General features: G+C 35.5%; 1 protein-coding gene across 1 annotated transcript; it reads left to right on the forward strand.

Moving 5' to 3' along the window:
* Positions 1-9,261: 9,261 nt before the first annotated feature.
* On the forward strand, positions 9,262-11,440 carry LOC108831916 (piriformospora indica-insensitive protein 2). The gene is made up of 2 exons (XM_018605418.2): positions 9,262-9,644; positions 10,061-11,440. The coding sequence occupies exons 1-2, from the start codon at positions 9,438-9,440 to the stop codon at positions 11,273-11,275; spliced, it is 1,422 nt and encodes a 473-aa protein (XP_018460920.1). The 5' UTR covers positions 9,262-9,437; the 3' UTR covers positions 11,276-11,440.
* Positions 11,441-13,802: the final 2,362 nt, after the last annotated feature.

The following is a 13,802-nucleotide window of genomic DNA, read 5'->3' on the forward strand; positions in this document are numbered from 1 at the left end:
ACATTCATAAATTCATAATAACTGTTTCTCTTTTGTACAATCTGAAGATGAATGAATAATGGTCATTCCATTTTCATCTTCTTCCTGCCTCCTCAAGAACCTTAGCTCTTGCTTGGCTTGCTTTAGCTTCATCCTCTACCCAAGTTCTGCGTTTTCATTCATGATGAAGCTGTTCTCCAAAGATCAATGCTTTAAAACAGGGTCTACTGAGTTTATTACTTACTAATCATTTTTTACACGAGAATTCGAACAGCTTCGACTTCAGCTTCAAGAATACATCTTTTATCAAGCAGTAATTCAAGTCCAAGAAGAATCCGAGGGCTATATCCGGATTGATAGTCTTTGTATCTATATAATCTACCTTTGTCCTTGATATCTAGACTGTAAACAAGTGAGGCTTTTAAAAAGTATCTGATAAAGCAATCACCGTTATGCACAAAAATGTTTAAAAATAAACCTTTATTACACCTCTTCCATAGTTTCTGGATGGAAATCACACTCCAATTGAGCTTTCTAGTTAATCAATGAAGAAAGAAACAAAATACAATAGCAGATGAAGTAAGCTAAATCCTCTTTGTACCTTTCAGGATAAAAAATCAATAGAAACATATTAAGAAGTGGTAACAAACTAGTAAACCCAGTTAGAAATGCCATACCTTTGTATGTACTCAAAGTCAGGGGTCTTTTATTCACAGCTTCAAATGATGGAATCGAAGCGCCAGATAAAGCTACTGCTGGTACAATCCTGTGCTTTGGATTTATAAAGGCAAGAAAGAAAACATCTTTTTAAATTATACATAAACAGGTAAGTCATATCCGGAAAATTGTTTATTTTACCCCAAGAAGTATCATCTACTACCTCTCTAATTACATGTTTGAACAAACTAGCCATCTAGCATACTCTCTCGTCTAGTACACAACTCATCCGCAACTACTTCCTCTTCAATTATCTAAACAACTTAATTGCAAGGTATATGTTCATGTCCAGAGCTGCTCAATTTATATAGCATATGATTTGAGAGGCTTATGCTTAAAGTTTAAGTTAATTGTACGAGAGTAAAAAAAAAAGCTTAATAGTTTCTTTAAAACGGCCACTGCTTCTTATTGAGCAGCATCCACAGAAACCGGAGTGGGTGACACGGTAAATGCTAAAGTAAACAAGAGGAAGACAGAAATCAAGACTGGCTATATCAAATTGTAACAAACAAAGTTACGATGAGAAGGTACATGTCATGTCAACAGTAGTATCTGAAACATATAGTCAACGTCTTCCGAGTTTGCCTCAGAAGCAGAGAGTTTCTTCTCATCCGTCAAGAGAGAAGAAGAAGTAGGATTGCTAAACCCTGTCAACGAAACACATAACCCCTCACTCTCAGACTAAACCATCCCTTCAAACTAAACCCCAAACAAAACCAAAAAGATGGAAATCAATTTACAATACGAAACTGGATACTAACTTTTGTTTACTTCTCTATTGAGGGAGAAGAGGGTCATCCACCATTTTTTTATCTTTGGAAGCTTGAGAGACCCATGAGGCAACGACTTGGAATCTCGGAGCTTTTGTGAAGTTCAAGGCTGGGTTTGATTTGGTGAGACTTCTTTGTAATCGAGAATGAGCATATTGGGGTTTTTATTTTCTGGGTGAATACTTGAGTGAGAAGAGATGCTGCTGCTACAGAGAATCTATTCCCTCCGGAGGGTTTTGGTTTGCGTTTATTTTCCGCTATAGTTTCAACCATCTCGGTTTAATCGTGTATCATTCAAACAACACATGTGTTGATAAGCGGGAAAATGGCTTTTTTATTCCCAGACTATTTCGAATCAGCAATTTTAATCCTCATCTATAGGTTGCGTAAATTTAGTCCCCATCTTATAACTAACTGCGTAAATTTAGAATAAAAGAAGTCAACTGTTAACTTTTGATTAAACACCGTTAATTGTAAAGTAAACGTGATCGCGTTTTTGATTAGTAAAAACTCAGAAACTCCTCAAAATCGATTCCTCTATATTATTGACAATGAGAAACTACGAACTCTCATTGAAAATTAGTAATTAGATTATGCTCATACTTCATCTTCTTCGTCACCGTTTTTTTTCTCCACCACATCTCCGATGGACTAATAGTTTCAGCCTTTTGCTTTGCTTTTTCAACCAAACTCACATGAACTTCTGGATCATTCTGTTGCATTGGACTATCGCTTATAATCAAGTTGTTGACCCCCCTGACTGTGTCCGTTAACATATGCCCTAACCTTTGTTAAAAGAAATTGTTTCTTCTTGAACAAAACAGAACACAAATATAAAAACTTTTACGTTTGTGTGCTCTGTTTTTTTAGAACGAAAAACAGAGTAATAGTGCTCTGTTTCTAGAACGATAAAGATAACACTGAAACTTATTAATTTTATTAAGACAACACAGATACACTTATATAGGTTTGATAACAATTGACTAAACATTGTGACTTTTGGAATAAGAGACACAACTCTCCAATCTAAAGTCACGACTCTTACCCACACCTTTTGATACAACATTATAACTTACTTAATAACTAAATAACATAGGGAATTCGGCCAAAAAAATCATGAACTTTGCACGAATTGCCATAATAAACACGAACATATTGGCTGGCCAAAAAAACACCGAACTATATTTGACTTTAAACTTTAATCAGTAAATTATCGCTGACTCGCCAAATTAAACACAAAATTATCACTAACTCGCCAAATTAAATATACCGTTACAGAATGATTAAATGAACGTCGTTTTGAGATGAAATGAAACGACGTCGTTTTACCTACTTTTATTATCAAAAATATGTTGTTCGCGTGGGTCGAACCTGAGAACTCATGGCCAAATGACGAGGTTTCTTGCCACTAGACTACTGTCACTTTTAAAAATATCCATAACATGTTTTATTTTATTGAGTATCAAACAAATCTCAAAAATCTAAATTCTTTTTTAAAATTCCAAAAAATCTTAAAAATTCAAGAAAATTCTGAAAAGTAAAATTAAAATTGAAATTACAAATAATTTTTTTTTAAAAAAAAATCAATACATTAAAAATTTCAAAAAAATCTAAATTCTTTTTAAAAAATTCCAAAAAATCTTAAAAATTCAAGAAAATTCTGAAAAGTAAAATTTAAATTGAAATTACAAATAAGTTTTTTTAAAAAAAAAATCAATACATTAAAAATTTCAAAAAAATCTAAATTCTTTTTAAAAAATTCCAAAAAATCTTAAAAATTCAAGAAAATTCTGAAAAGTAAAATTAAAATTGAAATTACAAATAAGTTTTTTCTAAAAAATCAATACATTAAATTTTTTTTTTAAAATCTAAAATAATTAAAAAATGCAACGAATTAAATTTAATGATTAAAAAACTTGAAACATATTTTTAAATAAATTAACTTATGTAATATAAAATAAAAATGATATTTATCTCACTATAGATTTTAGTATGAATAATGTATTTAAGATAAAATAGACAAATGATAATTAAGATACAATAAACAAATGATATTATCACAAATGTTTTTTTCTAAAATATGATAATAATTAAATGAAAAACATATGTATTATTATATTTTATCACAAATATATTAATTTATAAAAAAAAATTGTATGATTAATGTATTTAAGATAAAATGCTCAAATGATCTTAGATACATTAATTTTTATAAAAAAATTAATGTTTTGATTTTTTAAAAAAAAATATTTATAATTTCAATTTTAATTTTACTTTTCAGAATTTTCTTGAATTTTTAAGATTTTTTGGAATTTTTTTAAAAAGAATTTAGATTTTTCTAGATTTGTTTGATACTCAATAAAACAAAACATGTTATGGATATTTTTAAAAGTGACAGTAGTCTAGTGGCAAGAAGCCTCGTCATTTGGCCGTGAGTTCTCAGGTTCGACCCACACGAACAACATATTTTTGATAATAAAAGTAGGTAAAACGACGTCGTTTCATTCCATCTCAAAACGACGTCGTTTTACTTAACGACTGATTAACCACCGTTTTAACTGTTAGTTAACGGTGCCTTAATCTGGTCGGTCAATCAAAGATTCTTAATAAACTGATAAAAGTCAACAAAAGTTCAGACTTTTTTTGGTTAGTCTCGAGTCTATATTTCTTTTGGTCATTCTCGCCATGTTCAGTGTTTTTTTGGTCGAATTCCTAAATAACATATGACTAAGAACTCAATTACAAACTAACAACCTTAGCGTCTTCTTCTTCGTCGTCTTTAGGGTTCTTCTTGCCATTGAAGGGTCTTGTTCCGCCTTCGGTTTCTGTGGCTGTGGTATCAGGGCTCTCTTCTGGATTAGTTTTATATCTACGGTTCTGTTTTTCCCTGTTAGAGTGTGACAGACACGGATTTCTCGTTGTCATCTTCTGTACCCACTGTTTTATTTTAAGAGCTGTATGTCTTTCTTCTGTCGCAAGTTTCTCTTGTTTCTTTTATCTTATGTTGTACTTGACCTGCTTTTGAATTATCTTCCATGTCCGTACTAAGATTTATTTGGACATAAACTTTCTCACAATGAGACATAAAATCCTAACACAAAGATTCATGTTTCACACAGCCAACATAGAGATGACATCAAATAAAAAAATTGATTTACGTTTTACAAAATATTGAAGAACACAAGTTAACAAGAGAAACCAAATCCTTGTGGTGCTTGAAAATCTTGGACTTGAGATGATCTTTGCAAAGCTCTTTCTTCAAGCTGTGTAGAGTCTCCCTACAGCCAACCAAACAACAGTGAAACAACCTAAATTAAGCAAAAACTTAGACATAGCAATTACAAACCTGTTCTTTCCTTGGACGCCCTCTAGGTCGCTTAGGCGGAGGACCAACTTTTGGATTAGGACATCTGGTCTTGTTATGACCTTCTTTCCGGCAGTTTGAGCATGTCCCCACACGACCATGTCTTGTTAGCTTGTTTGGATTAGAAGATGACTCATGAGGACCTTTCTTTCTAGCATACCCATTAGGTCTTCCTTTGTTGAATCTTGAAGGAGGCGGTAGAATAGGTAACCGTCCTAACCGTGGCCATAGTTTCATGCCTTGGACAGGTTTCATACCACTAGCATACAGTTGGCGCCATTTGGAGGTCAAGTAATATTCAGATACATAGTCATTGAGGTTTAACCTTGTTGTTGTGATAACACACATAGCATGCATACAAGGCAGTCCATTCAATTGCCAATAGCCACAACCGCATGTCTTGTCCTCCATGTTCACTCTGTAAGCTTCATCATGATACTCTATCTCATGCACCTGTCCTGTGGTCATATATCTAATGTAATCTCGAGCTTTTTGCCTGTTAAGCTCAATCTCTTTATCAGCTCTTGGTGTGAACCGTTTGTTCCACCTATTAGTCAAAATAGTTCTCTTTGCATTTCTTACCATAGTTTTCCGCCTTACCTCTGTTAGCATATCAAGAAGTGGCTTCCTCCTTGACTCTCTAACACTTCTGTTGAACGACTCAGAAAGATTGTTGAGGTTGTCGTTGCAGCACGAACCAAGCTTGAAGAATGCCCGAGACCAAGTTGTTGGACCAGTACACTGAAGAGAGTTATACGCCCCTTCATTATACTTCTTCAGTGCATCTAAATGGTTCCTAAACGTTGCTGGTGTGTAACTTCTTGCTATTTTCCAGAACAAACGCTCAAGTTCGATGTCCTTGTTTGTCTTCTTCCAATTTTGTAGAACGTGTCGAGCACACATTCTATGCTCAGCTTTAGGAAGCTCTAAATGAACTGCATTTAGTATGCCCTGTCAAAAAAAAATATTATTAACACAAAAAATCACAAACCATATACAAGTAGTAAACACAAACTGAGACTCACCTTATGTTTGTCTGATATTATTGTGATGTCGGCTCCCTCTTCAAGGCACAAATCCTTTTTCAGAAGTTGCACAAACCATAGCCAGTTAGGATTATCCTCAACTTCAACCACAGCCTAAGCTATAGGAAATATCCTATTATCTCCATCTCTACCAACTGCAGCTAGCATTTGCCCTTTGATATCCCATTTCATAAAAGCTGCATCCAATCCAATAATGGGTCTACATACCTGCTTCCAAGATGATTTCAGAGCTTCGAAACAAACATATAGTCGATGGAATCTTTGCTTGCTTCCAGGTACTGGTCCGGGAATTGTCTCAACCTCCATTGTTGATCCCATATTTGAATTACGAACCTCTTCCTGATAATCCCAAAGCCTAGCAAAATGAGCTTCATGTCTAGCCTTCCTTTTCACTGAAAGCAGATACTTAGCTCTTCGACATTGCTCGTCGCCCACAATCATATTATACTCTCGCTTTATCTCAGCAACCATCTCAACCGCCCTGATCTTGGGATTAATTCTAAGCCTCTCCTCATAAAGCTGTGCAATAGTCCCACTCTTCAGGAGCTTTGTGTAACCCGATCTTACACAATTATGTGTATTGATAAAGACTTTCACCAGCAACTTGTTTCTGGCTCTCTCAAAAGAACAGTATACTCTCCAAGGACACTTCTCTTCGTCATGTTTTGTGCATTGTGCACCAAGCCTATCAGAAGATGACTTGTAAAATCTGATATCATACTGAGTCTTTAGAGAGTACTTGAGAACCGCATACTTGAATTCTTCTGCGCTGTTAAATGTCTTTTCTAGAGCTAAGATTTCATCAGGACCATAGTTGAATTGCCTACCTTCTTCTTCCTCATCACGATCATCATCTGATAACGGATCTGGAATGTGATCATCATTCCAAATATCATCTCCGCTATCGTCATAACCATCATCGTTTGCATTTGTATTTCCATCGTCTCGTGCGGCTTCTCCAAAATAAGCAGATATATCTTTTGCCACACCAACTTCTATCGACAAACTCGTTCTCATCTGATCGCAGAACTGGATCAGACTCCTTATAACCAGCTTTATCTTCCACTATAACTTCACAATCATCTCCCTCAAGTGAAGAATTTTCATCTGATTCAACACTTTCTTCTTCATTCACATGTTTATCACCAACAGCTTCCTCACCCAGAGTCATCTCTCCTTCACCGACATTGACTGTCTCTTCTCCATCCATAGTCGGAGTTCTCGCCGGACTCTCGTCGTGCTCGTCGTCCGTGCTCGTCGTCCGCAGAGGAGAATAACCAATTAGTGAAAGTTCGTCAATTAGGGTTTGTTTTAGTTTAGGGATTTTTGAGTTTAATAAAAAATGTGATCACGTTTAGTTGGGGATTTCAGAGTTTAATAAAAAATGTGATCACGTTTAGATTATATTTAACGATATTTAACTAAGAGTTAACAGTTGGCTTTTTTATTCTAAATTTGCACAATCAATTATAAGATGGGGATTAAATTTAAGCAACTAATAGATGGGGATTAAAATTACTGATTTGAAATAGTCTGGGAATAAAAGAACCATTTTCCCGTTGATAAGCGGTTTATTATGCTATTATTCGTTTATCATCATCCTTCTCCAATCTCCTCTTACTCAATAGTCAATACAATAATAAGATTTTGTTTCTCTATTTTTTTTTGGTGTAGTTAATTTTTCAAATAATCTCTTTCATTTCCGACGTATTTGATATGAATTTTGAAAAACACTATTTTAGATTTTGAATATCATTTGAATTTGATCCGATTCCGAAATACTCAGAACTCAAAATACGTATTTACCTAATTTTAAATGAGTTCAGTCCAAAATGAGTCTTATACAAAATGATATTAAAATATATCTGATAATCTGAACCAAATCTTATTGTAACCGAATCAAGCTTTATAACTAAAGACCATGTAGGAGGGGCTGAGTCCAAGAACTCAAAAATAAAATAAAAACAAAAAAAGATATGAATCCGTTTAGTTATATGGTGCACGTGCAGAAACAAGAGAGAGAAACGCGTTTGAGAGAAGCCCCGACGTCCGGCCGTGCGTCCGAGCGCGTGCCGGCGCCGGTGGCTCTCTTCCTTAGAGTTCCTGCCTAGATTTCTCTCCGTGTGCTTCGATCTGTTGTCCTATCCGATATACTTCCGGATATGGGCTAGGGTTTTGCTCTGGGATTAGCTTTGCTTACGGCGAGCTTCTAACGGTGGCAGTTCTCCTTTTCTGGATTCGGGGTGAGGAAGCTGGGCGGCGGCTAGTCGCGACGGTCTTTGTTCAAGTCAGTTTTTGTTCCGGGAGGCGGAGGCTTCGTTAGCTCCGCCGTCGCCGACTAAGCTTCCGGGGAGCGGAGGCTCCCTCAGCTCTGCGCCGCCGGCTAAGATTCCGGGAGGTGGAGGATTCTGAAGCTCCATCGTCGTCGGCCTTGTTGTCCGAAGGGTGAAGGCGTTCTTGGCTTTTCACCATCGGCTTTTGGTTCCCTAGATCTATCATGGGGTTTGATTTTAATTTTTAGCTGTATTCATGTTCTTGCGGTTTCATTCTGGTCTTGGCGGTTGAATCCTCATAGTAGGAGGAGAGATGTCTTCGGTGGTGAAGATGGTGAGGTTCGGTGCAAAGTCTTTTCCTCTGGTTTGGGCTCAAACGGTGGCGGAGGAGATCTCGTGATAACGATTGATTCGCTAAAGGCTTTTGCGGTTAAGTTTGGTTGTATCTCATGGGTTTCGGTGTGGTCCGAAGACTCGATGATGTGGGCTTTTCAGAGGCGATTACGGTTAATCTCCGGTGAGGTCGCCGGCTGTTTGAGAAGATGAAGGGACTGAGTGACACGTGTCCTCTGTGCTGAAGATGGAGACACGTATGCTTGAAGATGGTCGACGGTGTCGACGTTGGTTACGGACAAGAGCTTTGCTTTTCTTTTCATGTATGGGCTTAGCCCATTTTAATCATGTTCTCTTGTTCGTTGTATTAGGGCTGCTGACATTGTTGGTTTTTTGTCATGGGTTTGTACTTTGTTTGTGTTGTTGGGCTCGGTCCTTTATATATATAAAATCTAGATGGGAAAAAAAAAAAGAATCCGTTTAGTTATCTGCACGCCTAGCCTACCTATAAGAAAGGATAATCTCTGTCAATAGTAAGCAGACATAAATTCAATGGCTGCCTTGATCTATGTGCTCATTGCATATTATTTTCCACACCAGCCTTCTTCTTTTTCATGGTGAAATACCAAAGAAAAAGGTTAATACGTGTATAATAACATGCATGGGTTATGGGAGCAAATGCCACATTTACTTTCCTGTGTGACAGAGACAACAACATATAACCAAATGTCTTTCTCGTTACAGACCCTCGATTTCTTTTTATTTATTTCTTTCTTTCTTGTAACGCTCGGAGCTATAATGAGAAACCCATTGACTCCCAACGACCTCTCGCTCTCTCTTCAATAAATAATCAATCCCATAAGACAAAAGAAACCCAGAGATAAACCACCAAACTTGTTACACAGCTAAATCACAAAGCTCTTTGTTTTTTACCTTATTCCTCTGCTTTTCCACAATGTCTTGGATTCACTCTGTTTTCTTCCTATTTCTGGTTTTCCGTTGGTGCATCGCCGGAGAATCATCAGCGGAGGTAACTGATGACGGAGCTCCGATGGAGATATCAGATAGAGAAGCTCTTTACTCAACGATTCAAGGGTTTGTTGGTGATTCTTGGAATGGCTCTGATCTTTATCCTGAGCCTTGTGGTTGGACTCCTATTCAGGTTTTGTTTTATCACCACCTCTACTTCTTTAATTTTCAGATTCATGCTTAAATCCATGTAGTTCTTTTGTAGTTTTAACCAAGACAAAAAAAAATGATTTATCTTTTTCTTGTTGTCTAAGGAGGTCTTGATTTTTTTGTGAAGATCTTGAAAAGAATTTGTTGTGTAGTTGTCTGAATAAATTATATGTTCAAAATGTCTGTCCACTTTGAAAATTCCATAACCAGTAAGTGAAACTTTAAAGCTTCCATGTGTCAAAGTGCATATCTATTTCCATATAAGATCCACTTTCTGTTTTTTAAATGTTTTACAATATGGTTGGCTTCAATTATATATGTTCACATTGATTGGCCCCACCACCCAATTCCTGTAATATTCTTTCAATAATTTAAAACAAAACTTTCTTGGATTTTCAGGGTGTTTCTTGTGATCTCTTTGATGCCTTGTGGTATGTCACGGAGCTAACCCTAGGTCTTGTTCATGAAAACTCGCTTTCTTGCGCCGCAAGTTTGGAGATAAAGCCACAGCTGTTCAAGCTCAAGCACTTGAAATCTCTCTCGTTCGTCAACTGTTTCACCTCGTCTTTAACAATACCCAAGGGAGATTGGACAAGCTTGGGAAATAGCTTAGAATCTCTAGAGTTTAGATCCAATCCGGGTTTGATTGGTGAACTTCCTGAAACATTTGGAAGTCTCACAAACCTCAAGTCTTTGGTGGTTCTTGAAAATGGGTTTAATGGAAAGTTACCAATGAGTCTCTGCAATCTGTCGAGCTTAAAACGGTTGGTTCTTGCGGGAAACTTGTTCACCGGAACGATTCCAGATTGTTTCAATGGGTTTAAAGATCTATTGATCTTGGATTTGAGTAGAAACTCTTTCTCAGGGACATTGCCTTCGACGATTGGAGAGATGGTTTCATTGCTTAAGCTTGACCTAAGCAATAACCAACTAGAAGGGAAGTTACCACAAGGAATAGGGTTTTTGAAGAATCTGACATTGTTGGATGTGAGGAACAACAAAATCTCTGGTGGGTTTTCTCAAAACGTTGAAAAGATTCGATCTTTAACAGATCTGGTTTTATCAGGAAACCCAATGGATATTGATGACATGATGGGGATAAAGTGGGAGAGTATGGGCAACTTGGTAGTTTTGGATCTATCTAAGATGGGTTTAAGAGGTGACATTCCTTATGGTTTAACCAAGCTGAAAAGATTGAGGTTTCTTGGTCTGAACGACAACGAGTTAACCGGTACAGTCCCATCAAAAGAGTTGGAGACTTTGCCTTGTCTTGGTGCTCTGTACATCCACGGAAACAATCTAACGGGCGAGCTTAGATTCTCAACGAAGTTTTACGAGAAGATGGGGACAAGATTTAAGGCTTCGAAGAATCCGAATCTTTGTCAGTACGATATGGTGTCAGAATCTAGTAACTACGTGCCTCCACTTGGTCTTAAGCCTTGCAAGATGAAGAAAACAGAGGGTGATTTGGTAATTATGCAAACTTTCAGAAACCTTAAGAAAGAGGAGTCATCAAGTTCATCAATGTCTTTGATGGTTACAAGACATGTGTTGTCAAATGGGTTGATGTGGGATTTGCTTTTGGGGCTTTCTCTTATTGTATTATTGATATAAATATGTTTTTGATGGTTTGATGCTTTGTAGTATCGATGTGTTGGTTGATAGATTTTGATGTCAGTCACTTAAGAAAATCATCAAATCCTTTTGGATGTAACAACAAGTCTGGTTCCTTCTCTCTATGTCTTGATATAAAACAAGTTGTGTATGTGTTTTCTATTATGTAAGGTACTTATTTATAAACTAAAACGTTTGTTTTTTTTTGGTCAAGTAACCACAGCACAAGCTCTTCAGCCACGGATCAGCATATCACTTGAGAGATAAATCGTACATCTATATACGTCTCCAAACTATGTGAATGAATCTTAAAGTTTCCTATGTATGAATCGATTAGTTGTGACCATAAATGTTAAATGCTTTTAAGTAAAGATGCAAAGCATTTAAGCATATATATCCAAATATAGCTAACTTTGGTGTCCCAGAAGTCAGAACTCTGTCACTGGTTGCAAACAGACATATACAAACCAAACCAAACAAAGCCTTGTATTGCCTGGAATTTTCTGACTTCTTCGTTGAGAGGATTTATTGACTATTTGTAAAATAAATAAATTACGAAATTAAAAAGTAGTTACTGTCAATTAAAGATGAGACAGTTAGGGTTTTTTATATAGACTGAAAACTTCTTTTACTTTTTTAACTTTTGTTTAGGTTTGCAGTAAGCTTTTTACGATCATTTATAGCTCTCTTTTTCTTCTTACGTAGCCTGTCTCATATCTCCTCCCTAAGTAATTATTTGTTCATAGGTGGCGGCTCACGTACTTTTAGTTACTACTAACCCATAAAGAAAAATTAATTGTCTGGTTGTTTAAAGTTGAAATTTTGAAAAGATTTTACGACATTAAAGCTATATACAGAGTGGCTGTGTAGAAAATGCTCAAGAATTTTCGTTGGTTTTTTTTTTGAAATATGGTGCATTTGTTAATTGGATTGCATACCGAACACGTTGTACACATTACTTATTTTTATGACTTTGAAACATGGTAGTTTTCTTATTTTTTTTATTATTAGAAATTTATATTAATTCAACCGTAAACCGGGAACAAAGATTCAATTACAAACCAGACTTTTACAAAACTACATGTTTTGTTTATTTACAATTGTAATTTATTTACAATGATTTAGTCAATTTACAGAATTCAGTATATATGTTTTTGTTTCAACATTAAAACAAGACAATTTTTTCTCCTTATTAGAACAGCTTTTCTGCTTAATACTGTAATGCATTTCTCTATGTATCATGTATTTTCTTTACTACTCCGTATTTTTTTTTTTATTAACCAGGGGGTGATCCAAAGGCTTTCTAAGCTCAAGACTAATCCCCCTGAGGCCGACGACAACCTATGTATTTTTGCGATTTAATGCTAGCTCCGGTGGTCAAATGGAATCGAATCCAGGGCAGAAACTCCAGCCGAAACCCCTTTACCACTAGACCAAGACAACTTGGTTTATTCCGTATTTAATACTTTTTTCCCCTTGAAATTGCATTCATAGTATTGATTAAGCTTTTACAATAAATCTAATGTACAACCAGATCAACCACATGTCCTATAGACGTTGATCTAGACAACCAAAAACCAAAACAACTCCACCCAAACAAGGGGAGAACCAGATCAAACTACTCTGATTTAATACTTATCTGAACCAATATGATTTTATACTTTCAATCAAATCCAAGTAGGAGCTTTTTTTTTTCCTGAACAACTGTATGAGCATTTTTTTATAACCACACATTGATCCAATATGGGTTATTGGAAACCGGAACTAAAATCAATGATGATATTTTATTTAATGATTCTTACAAGATACAACGAGCCGTACGGGTAAATAGTAAAGTTAGTAATGAATTTCCTTTCTTTTCACAAACTTTAAATCATCCTCTGGCAACCTGGCGACGAGTTTAATGTTCATGACCTCTTTGCTTTTGTATTTCTACATATTATAATGTAGTTTTATGCATATTATACAATTTACTTACTGAACTCCGTACAAGTTTTGAAACGATGAATCGTGTTGATTTGATTGATTTGTTAGTTGAAGACTTGAAGATTTGAGTTGCTATATTATTTTTTTGCTTCGACCAAAAAAAAATTATTTTTTTGCAAATATTTATATGCATTGCAGCTGTTTTTTTTAGTTTTATATCCTTTTTTTCTTAAAGAAAAGTGTCATATCCTTAAAACATGTTCACTGGCTTATGACTGGCTCATGTCACATAGAAGCATACAAAAATCCGAGAAGACTACATCAATAATGATATTTTTTCTATTAGTGATTAGCATTTCAAAAACAATTCCAGTATTTACAGTATACGGGATTATCATATTTTTCAAAAAAACAAAGAATTTGCAGCGAACTTTGTCAGATAATAATGTGATTTTGATTTTTGGATCATTTGTCAATCTCTACTACATACTCCCTCTGTTTTTTAAAGATAGATGTTTTAGAAAAATAAATTATTTCACAAATATATATTTTTTATGTTTCCTATACAAAAATTGCAAATTTCAATAAAATTGATTGAATT

This window comes from Raphanus sativus, chromosome 4, assembly GCF_000801105.2.
Source record: "Raphanus sativus cultivar WK10039 chromosome 4, ASM80110v3, whole genome shotgun sequence".
NCBI classification, from domain to species: domain Eukaryota; kingdom Viridiplantae; phylum Streptophyta; class Magnoliopsida; order Brassicales; family Brassicaceae; genus Raphanus; species Raphanus sativus.